The sequence below is a fragment of the Protobothrops mucrosquamatus genome, unplaced genomic scaffold (assembly GCF_001527695.2).
Source record: "Protobothrops mucrosquamatus isolate PMUCROS unplaced genomic scaffold, P.Mucros_1.0 scaffold_253, whole genome shotgun sequence".
NCBI lineage: Eukaryota > Metazoa > Chordata > Lepidosauria > Squamata > Viperidae > Protobothrops > Protobothrops mucrosquamatus.
Window position 1 is genome coordinate 301,603 of NW_015386329.1, and position 10,883 is coordinate 312,485.

At 37.9% G+C, this 10,883-nt stretch overlaps 1 protein-coding gene across 1 annotated transcript in view; it reads right to left on the minus strand.

Annotated features, from left to right (window-relative positions):
- The window catches only part of SPAG16 (sperm associated antigen 16), a 411,223-nt gene that overhangs the window by 281,068 nt on the left and 119,272 nt on the right, over nt 1-10,883 (minus strand). The window contains exon 11 of the mRNA XM_015831061.1: nt 630-773. Within this exon, the coding sequence (XP_015686547.1) occupies nt 630-773 (144 nt within the window). The remainder of the gene's footprint in view (nt 1-629; nt 774-10,883) is intronic.

Genomic DNA, 10,883 nt, shown 5'->3' on the forward strand with positions numbered 1-10,883 from the left:
GTGGGTGCCCCCGCCCTCTGGAACGAACTACCCCCCCAGATCCGGGTGATTCCGGATCTCCTGACTTTCCGCCGCGCCCTCAAGACATGGCTTTTCCAGCAAGCGGGCCTGGCCTAGGGTGGATTTTAAATCGGGTTCATTTTTAGAAAATTTTAAATGTCACAACTTAAAATATTTGGGTTTTAATTGGTTTTATTTGGCGGGGAATGTGGGTTTGTTTCTGTTTTAAAAAATGTTGTGAGCCGCCCTGAGTCCTTCGGGAGAAGGGCGGGATACAAATTGAATAAAATGAAAAAAAAAAATGAAAATGAAAAAATGTCTTGGCGAGGTCTGGTTAGTTGGAAACAGACTGGTCACAGGGGGAGGGATGGGCTGGTGGCAAACCTACACTTTATTTTTGTATCCAGCAAGCGTGATGATTTCAGAGCTGGCTTGAATTTACTGCAAGCATCACTCTTAGCTTTAACCAAATGGAGTCGAAGGTTTTTCTTTCCTAAGGGATTGGATTGGGACAGGTCTCATATACAGAAGCATGTGGACTAAAAATTATGATGTACTGAAAGTAATCACTTTTAATAGGTTAAGTCCCAAAAGAATCTATGCTGGTTTCCAGCACTATTTTTACTTACCTTGGATGGAAGCAGCATCCAGAAATCCAATCTGTGTGACCTTCACCCTTCACAATAATGTTCCCATTAGGAAAAGCCCACATTTTCCATAAGTGATCATCACTTCCAGTGACAACAATGTCTTTTCTTGGATGTAAAGCCAAGCTGTAAGTAGCAAATAGAGAAAGTGATGATTAAAACTGAACAAAAAATGATATAGTTAAGAAACTGGACTGAAAGAGCTCAGAGACTAATATCACTTAGGTTCTGTTTCCCATTCTTTGCTAAGCTAACCCCTGCTCTCAAAAAGGCTGTTTCTAGCATAATGTAGCATAATGTGGAAATGGAGCTAGAAATGACCAGAAATCAACACAGAAGATATTTAGATCTGAAAAGCCCAACCCATCTTCACTTTCTCAGTTAGCAACCTTTGGAGCAAACTACTGTATTTACCAGAAAGGAACATGGCCGTGAATTCCAATCCACCCCCAAATCAGTGTGCTTCTGACACATTTTTATACTGTGTATCTGTACATATATCTGCCAAAAGGCATATTCCAAAAAACAGTAGGACTAAGAAAAAAAGGAATTGGTATTAGTTGAACCAATATCATTAAATAAAAATAATTATCTGTGAAAAGTATCCCTTTTATAAAATTAATATTTCCTTTTCACACACTGTTACATATAGAAATATACATGCAATTTCCCTCTAATGGCAAAAGAAGGGGGAAAAGATAATATCAGAATTTTGTCAGAACAGTAAATAGAAAACTTTTGCTCTTAACACATGGGCTTCAGGAGATAACATGAAATATGAAGAAAGGCATTTGAAAAATATTACTATATCCATTTTAATCTCTTCTTTTTAAAAAAACATTTTATTGATTTTTTAACATAAACACTTTAATATTTGGTAAACAGCGTGTTGTCTGGGCTTATATTTGCAAAGTAATCAGTAACAATCAGTTTCTATATTCCAAAGTCCACATAATAGCTTTGCATAATTTTCTCTTCTTCCAATAATATTCTCTTTGCCAACCTTGAATTGATACAATTCTTATTAGTTTGATAAGTAACAATTAAATATAAATATTTTTCTAAAATTTCTACAAATAATCACATCAATATCATGCTTTTTTTCTATCTGGTCATCTTGGTTGCCTTGTCATAAATCCTGTTTACAATTCTTATTTAAATTTGTTTTCCCTACAATGCTCAAAACATTCTTACTGGTTAAGATTTTATCAAGGTTAATTGCATTTAAGTATTTAAATCTATTTTCTTCATGCAGGCCATCCCAACACTTTTACATTTCTCCATGTCTTAAAAAGTAAAAAAAAAGACAAAACAAAAAACAAAAAAAGAAGAGAGAAAAGAATAAGAAAATAATATACTACTTAAAATACATATTTCTCTTAAACTAATATATATTTTTTTCCAAATTTTTTCTGTTCTTTTTACCCATAATTAAACATATGTTTAATCTTTAGATGTTCCATTTAATAAATCCAATCTAATTTTTTAACTCTATTCAAAACACTTTTTTTTAATTATCCATTGGAATTTTCTTAAAATTAACTACATTTAAATATCTAAAACATTTCCTTTATATTGACCATCCCAAACATTTTTATATTTCTCATATCAAAAAATAAAGTAAAAAAGAAAACAAACGAAAGAATACTATATTACTTAAGCTAAAATCTTTCTATTTCTTCAATCATATTAAACATTTAATTTTTAAATATTTCCTCTGATACATCCCATCATCTAATTCCTCAATTCTCACTTTAGCCCTCTTCTTTTGCCAAACATCTTTCCCAATCAATATATTCCATTGAATCAAAGAGTCTTTCCATAATCCTGCAAATATTGTAGATATAAGAGGCAAATCAAGCAACATGTCTTTGTAAAAAGATTTTGCCCCTTCATATTCATTGAAGATCCTGTCTTTTCTTTCTCTCTTAGTTTCTCTCATCATCCCTTGTCTCCCCATTTCTCGTGCTACTCCCAACAGCTCTGCAATCCATCTTTTTTCTTATCCTCAGATTTATTTTATAGTCTTAGAGTACAAGTTATCTTTTCCATGTCCAATGTTTCTTGTAAATCCTTCTCCACTTGGGTTAAATCATACTTCCTTGTATTATTAGGTTCCATCTTTAAATTTCTGTCCTCTAATTTGTACTTAGTTATCTGCTTTATCTGTTCCCTTTCCATTATTATCCTCTGAGATTTTTTTTTTGCCAAATTGGAGATGGATTCATTTATACTTTCAAAAGTATTTTTAATTTCCTCATGGTTTAAGATCATTGTTGTTTGATCATACATCTCCTCGTGGAAAGTATTTGTTTTTTCCTTGATACGTTCTTTCTGCAGATCTCTGATTTTCTATAATAGCCAAAAATCAAGGTTTTCCTTTCTCTGCAAACAGCTTTAGAGTCACAGTTAATATTTGTAATCCAGAAAGGTCAGATTTTTTAAAAAGTTTATAGTTCTCGTTTTATATGTAGCCCAGAGTGTTTTTTTTTGTCACAGCTGTTCTCTATTATTAGAACTTTGAAAGTCATAAGAACAGATTAACTTTTCTCAGGCTTTAGTCTTGTATTAGAGCAACTGTTGTTGTAATTTTCATCCACCACTAGATGTCAGCCCCAATTCATTTTTTTCAGTTTTCAAAATAAAGAGTTATCTTCTATGTTCATAGTTTAAAATGAAGATCTCAAGAGATTTTAGACAAATAACAAACTTATCCAGATTTAGGTCTTATATTAATTTCATTACAGTATATTTCTCCCCCATAAAATGTTTAATTTGCCACTTTCATCTGCAGAAGAGTGGAACAAAGATCCCCCTCCTTACTTTCGGAGGTTTTTTCTTCTTCTTGGTTTTTTCCCCCAGGAAATTAGTTAATATGTAGAATAGAGAAAATCTATGTTCTTACCCAGATCCAAACACATTCTTTACAATCAGCTTAAAATAGTGCTTTTGGGCTTTGGTTGCTTGTAGCCTGGGCTAGACTTTGAAGTTAGGCTAGCCTTTCTCCTGTTGGTTTCTGGAAGACATTTCCCAGAGTGATCGGGTCACCCACCATCTCTCTGTGGTCCATGGGACTTCATTCCTTCTTTGCCACCTTTTCAGGGTGACCTTTGGCCCATTTAGGGTCCCCTAACAGGCAGAAAATCAGCCTTAGGGTGCGGAGCCCCACAATCCCTTGGCTACTGCGCAAAACCAGAAGCCCACTTCAATCTCTTCTTAAAACTAAACATAGTTAGATTGTTCATTCTCTTCATTAGTTTCTAGTCTTTTTCAATTCTCTGAAAATCTTTCAAACTTCACTGAATCCTTCTGAAACAATAGTTTCCAAACCTGGAAACCATATTTAATATAGGATCTAATCAAAGTAGAATAAAACAGAACATTGCTTCCTCAATGGGAAATATACTCCTTTTGATGCAATCTAAAATTGTGTTTTTACAAGCATCCCACTAATTTATGCTTAGTTTCCAAAATCAAGGATCTTTTTTGCAACTGTTGTTAAGTTACTGTAGGTATTCCTCATCCTTAAATGAAGAACTTGGCACTTATCTCTGTTAAATGTCATTCAGGTCTTTTCAGCCTATTTTTCTAACCTATCAAAACTGTTTTAAATATTATTTCTCTTTTCTAAAATATTACCTATCCAACCTATTTGTGTCAGCTGTAAATCTGATTAGCATTTCTTCCACCTCTTCATTCAAGTTATCAAATTAAAAAATATTAAATACTACAAGGCCCAGAATGATTCAACATCACACTCCAATTGATGAAAAATATCTAAAAAGTACAAATTTCAAACTAATGGTTACCAAGCCATCTAGCCTAGAACTAGACTACAAGTAATCCTCAACTTATTGCCATACGTTTAGCAACCATTTGAAGTTACAATGATGCTGAAAAAAGTCTCGTCCTCACCCTTATGACCATCACACCACCCCTACAGTCATGTAATCACAGTTTGGGTGCTTGGCAACTGGTTCACATTTATAATCATTTGCAATATCCTACAGTCATGAGATCACACTTTGTGAGATTTTTGCTGATTTTCAACAACAACAAAAAAGCCCATTCAGAAGAATGGGTTCACACTTAAAGACTGCAGATTTGCTTAATGAACATAGTAAAAATGGTCCCCAAATCAGGTCTGACTTGACTTACAACCACAATGAATTATGATGGAAATTCTGGTTCCAACTGTGGTCATAAGTCAAAGACCACCTGTAGTTTTCTAATAGCATTCCCATAATTTACTAAGGTAAAACTTGCTCCTCACAAGTCTATGTTGGTTTCTACTAGTTGTTTCCAAGCTATTACAAATCAATCATATTATGGCTTCCTCTAGAGTCATTCTAATTATCACAGTGTTAGAGTAAAGTGGATTATTGTGTTTTGGATCATCGTCTCCCCCACCCCAAGGTAGAGACTATGGAGGGTGAAGATTCATTCTCTGAGCTTAAGGGTTGGTTTCCGAACATTTCATTACCAGGCTAGGTAACATCTTCAGCGGTGTTTAGTGGATGTCTGTGTCAGGATGTGCAATTCTTAAAGATTACTGCTCTTTAGTTTAACAAAATGCTCCTTAGGAATGCTAAAGTTGTTCTTAAAATTGTACAACTAGAAGCAAATATTACTAAATTAGTAGCTGGGGGATGAGGAAGTGACATAAGTATGCTAAAGTTGCCTCTTGAAATAAGAGATCATATTCATTCTCCAAGGAATATCAAGCATGTAACATTAATTAGATGTTTTATTAAACATTGTTAAAAAGTTTTATTTCATCTTTTCGCAAGGTCTTCTTAGGGCTTTGCAAGCTTTGCATGAAATATTTCAGGCATCACTTACGTGCAGTAACTCTCTGTGATTCATTAAATCAATATTTTTTCGAACTTGCACATGAGCTTGAAAACAATTTGCTGCTGCAGCTTCATAAAAATTCTCTGCACAAATTTCACTTAAGTGTGGCATTCATTTGAGGTTTTGCATAGGCATAATACCTACTCCCTACATCTCATTATTACAAATCACAAAATTGTTAAAATCAGCAATTATGAGGCAAAAGACAAATAAGATATTAAAACTGTGTAAAAGGAGATGTATTTCTTCAGGGAAAGAGATAAATAAACATAGAAGCAAAGTACAGAGAGAAAAAGCCTGCTTGTTTTTACAAAATAGTTAATATTCACCAAGTCAGTAGCTTCTTCCAAATTAATACTCAACCCTAAGTCTCAACCCTTTACAACAGCAGCTACTTGCACTTCCCATCCATTGTATTTATTCTGAGCTAATAAATGATGAATAACAGAACAACAGAGTTGGAAGGTCTGGAGGTCTTCTAGTCCAACTCTCTGCTCAAGCAGGGGACCTTATACCAAGGCTTTTCAACCAGTAGTATGGGTACCACCTGTGGTACATTGGCACCTGGCAGGTGGTACGCGACCATCCTAGAAAAGTGGTAGCGGGGGAGGGGAATGAGCTGAACCGGTGGCAGCACCGCACAAGCCTGAGTGAGAGATGGCTGGAGCTGCAGGGCTGTTGGCTCAGCGGAAGCACCAGGATCAGCACTTTTTCGGGGCTGTCAGGGCTCAGTGGAAGCACCAAGATCAGCGCCAGGCTCCAGCTGGAGCTCGGTGCTGATCCTGGCGCTTCTGTTGAGCCCAGAAGAAGCTCCGATCAGCTGGAATGTTGCAGCATTTCCAGGGTCTTGTGATTTACATTCAGATGTGTGGCAACTGATTCATATTTATGACGTCACAGTGTCCAAGGGTCATGTGAAGTGACCAAAACCTGCTGCAACCACCCAGCAGATGGGGGGAATAAAAACCAAACACCCCCACTGCCAATCCTCAACAGCAATGCTCACAACAATGAAAACCTCAGACAGGAGAAAGAGCGCCGCCAGGCAGGCAGGCAGGTATCTTGCTCAGTTGTGGCTTGGGGGGCACTTTTTTCAGTGCCATTGTAACTTCGAACAGTCACTAAGCGAACTGTTGTAAGTTGAGTACTACCTATACTTCATCACTTTTTTCCTTTTTTTTTTTTTTTGGTCATCAAGTTTTTGACACCTTGCTAGGCGACTGGTGATACTCGGATGTTGCCATATCCTAAAAGTAGTACAATGGGTGAAAAGGTTGAAAAGTCCTGCCCTATACCATTCCAGATAAGTGGCTGTCCAGTCTCTTTTTGAAAGCCTCCAGTGATAGAGCACCCACAACTTCTGAAGGCAAGCTATTCCACTGATTAACTGATGTCACTATTAGTAAATTTCTCCTTAGTTCTAGGTTGCTTCTCTCCTTGACTAGTTTCTTGCACATCTTGCACATGAGTGTTAGATACCTGTAAAATAGGATCTAAGGCCTCCAAACATGAACCTGAGTCTAAATAGGCACTGACCCATGATCAGTATGGCAGCCTTTTTTTGCATCAGTCACACTTGTTGCTGAAGCTTGAATCACATAGGATTGGTGAGCTGAAACATATTGAATGGACATCATTTAGATTCCAATGAAGAGTGTTTGAGTATCCATTCTTTTAAAATTCACACAGTCATGTTGCAGAATTAATCTCCAAGAAGGATAAAATTCCTGTAGGTGCTTGCACAAGCATTTTGTGAACTGTCAGCAAGTCTGCTCATTATGCACTGGAGTCTCCAAATAAAGAAGGTTTAATTTCCTTAATAATAAATGCTAGCTCATGATTAAAGGAGCTACAAACATAATTAACTCCAACTTTGTATTTAAAAGAATTGCTGTATGTATTAAAACCACTGTCTTCCATGCAATAGTTTCTGACATACATTCACAAAGGTAGCTCAGCATCCTCAGAGGAGAGTTTAAATAGATCACATTGAGTTGTAAGGGCATGATCAAAGAAGTATTTAACATTAGAGTTTAAATTATTAACATCCCATGTTCCCTAGTGGAGATAGAGAAATCTTGTGTATAGGATAATGCACAAAAGTCCCCTCCCCCCAAAAAAGGAATATCAGCATGCCATGAAAATATGCATCTGCCAGGAACTATTGTATTCCTAAACAAAGTGAGGCTGCAATCTGTCCAAACCCTTTTATTCAGGACCTAAGTTTAGCTCTGGCTAAATCACCATGACTAATCAACATTACAGTGAAACCAAGAGAATCTCGCCAAAAGTAGTTTTCTGCCTACTACCATAAAAGACATTTTTAAAAACTACAATTCCAAGAGAATAGTAGTGTGTGCTGTTGCCAGTGGTAACAGGAGTAGCCAGGCTAGATAAGATAATACAATGGTCTATACAGAAAAGCAAAATGAAATAGACATGGTTCTCTGCCCAGGAGAATGCCATTATGAATCAATAATCTTCCTTCAGTGGATAAGAGGTGGAGGAAAAAAATTGTATGCCTTTTTCTTTTTTTTAATTAGCTATGATTCATGAATCATAAAAGTTCTGAATGGTAAAAATTAGAACAATGGTGACTTGGCCACATGTAATTGCCAGGGCAAGCTGTAAGCACTGGGACCATCAAAGGAGTATTCATTTCTGAAGCACCTTTGTTGTAAGGAGTCAAGCTGAGAAAGCAGAAAGCAGCAGTTCCTGGGCCAGAGTGAGTGGTTATAACATCATTCACCATGGCTAATCACAGAATCATAAGGCTGGAATGAACCTTGGAGATCTTCTAGTGAAAGCCCTTATAGCAGTGGTTCTCAACCTTTTTAATGCCTCATAAGTCGAGGACTAAACCGGTCGTAAGTCGAGGACTACCCAACCGGTCGTAAGTCGAGGACTTTCCCTGCCCGGGAACGCCGCGCATGTGTGGTTCCGCCCCCTGCGCCGGCCGAGGCTAGCTGGCAAGCAGCAGAGACAGAGCAGGCCGACCACCAGCTGGCCCAGCCCAAGGGAGGTAAGGCACCCGCCGGAAAAGGGAAAAAAATGGCAGACAGCCTTGCTTGGCGACCTCCGTGAAATGGTCGATCGACCCCAAATGGGGTCACGACCCATAGGTTGAGAACCGCTGCCTTATAGCATCCCAGACAAATTGTTGCCCAATCTTGACTGAAAGACATACAGTGATGGAGCGCCCACAACTCCAGGAGATAAGCTGATCCAATGTTTAATTGTTCTTACTGTCAGGAAATTTCTTCTTAGTTCCAGATAGTATCTCTTGCTTCTACCTGTTGTTTCTTGTCCTGCCCTTAGTTGCTTTGGAAACTCAACCTCCTCTTCTCTGTGAGAGCCCCTCAAATACTAGAAGACAGCTATCATATCACTCATAATCCTTCTCTTCATTAGGCTAGACATACCTAGTTCCCTTAATATTCATCGTACAGTTTAGCCTATAGAACCCTTGTCATCTTTGTTGCTTTTCTTTACATTCTTTCTAGGATCTCAGCATCTTTTTTGTATTATGGCGACCGAAACTGGCCATGGTATTCCAAGTATGGCCTCACTAGTGCAGTATAAAGCTGCAGTATCACTTCTCATGATCTTAATGCTATTACCTCTGTTGATGCAGCCCAGGATGACCTTAACTTTTTTGGCAGCACACTGTTGCCTCATACTTAAACAATGGTCCAGCAGGACACCAAGATTCCTTTCACAGTTGCTACTGTTGAGCCAGGTACTGCTTATTCTATAGCTGTGCATTTGGTTTTTCCTGCGTAAGTGCAGGACCTTTCTTTTCTCACCACTGAACTGCATCTTGTTGGATAAGGCCCAATGCTCAAATCTGTCAAGATCCTCTTGAATATTGAATCTATCTTCCAAAGTATTAGTAATTCTCCACAGCTTGGTGTCAGCTGCAAATTTGGTGATTCCCCTTCTATCCCTTCAACTAGATCATTTATGAAGACCTTGAAGAGCACTGGGCTGAAGACAGAACCTTGAAGTACCCCCTACATGCTTCTCTTCATGTAGATGTAGTTCCATCAAGGAATACATGCTGAGTGCAGTTGGTCAGTCAATTGCAAATCCATCTGGTGATGGTACTGTCTATCCCACATTATTCTATCTTATCAAGAAGTACGCTATGTGTACTGTATTTTCTACATAGTATACTTTGAATTCCAAGTATACTATATGCATATCATTTCCTTGATCCATTAATTCAGTCTCTTCATCAAAGAAGGCAGTAAGGTTTGTCTGGTATTATCTGTTTTTAACAAACCACTCTGGCTTCTAGTAATTGCCTTGGTTGTCTTTAGTGGCTAACAAATCCAATTCTTGATTATCTTTTCCAGGAATTTGTCAAACTGATTGATCAGTAGACTTATCTGGATTTACTTTTTTCCCCCTTTTTGAAGACTGGAACCACATCAGCTTTTCCAGTTCTCTGGTATTCCCCAGTGCTCCAGGAGCTTTGAAAGATATTATTCAGGGGTATCAAGATCACATATGCCAGCTTCTTTAGAACCTTGGGATGTAATCCTTCTGGTCCTGGCAATTTGAACTGATCTAAAGTGAATAGGTATTCCCTTACCAATTTCTTGCTATTTTGACCTGCTTTCATGTTCTGTCTCCCACAGTATTCCTTTTGATAGGTTGGACTATTTTTTTCCTTTGTGTGAAGACAGAAGAAATTAAGCAATTCTGCTTTCTCCATCACCATCTTGCCATCGTCTCCCATTAGTGGACCATTTCCTTGACTTTCTTCTTGTTCCTTACATATTGAAAGAAACTTTTTTTGTTATTTTTGTCATTTGTCTTATTTCACTCTGGGCCTTAGCTTTCCTTGAACCTTGCAGATTCAAGCTATTTGCTGAAACTGTTCTAGTTATGTGTCCCTCATTCCATTTCTTATACTTATCTTTCACCTTTAGTTTGTCAGAGAGCTCTTTATGCAGCAATGCTGCTTTTGTCTGGAGTCTGCTGTTTTTCTTTCTCTACGGTATTGTATTTTATTGGGTTTTTATACTCTCATTTTTCAGTTTCTCAAGTATCTTGAATTGTTGAAACGAATTAAATTGAAACTCCAGTATTTCCATCCATGGAATCTTTCCTAACCTCTCTCTCTTGGGGTTCTTAGGTGTGGCAAGCAGTTCCACAGCCATCTGGTTCTAAGGATGCTTGCATCCCCATAAGACAGGATGCAGCTGTCAAAACGGCTTTTACGCTGAAACAGGCGGGAGGCAGCAAACAGCTGCTTCCAACGAGGTCGCCTGCCACCGGAAGCTGTAAAACGGCTTGATACCTTTCCCCTGGGCATAAGGGGATAGGTGAGCTGCCCGGGGTAGGAGTTGAGTTCCCGAGTCGTCCCATGTGGAC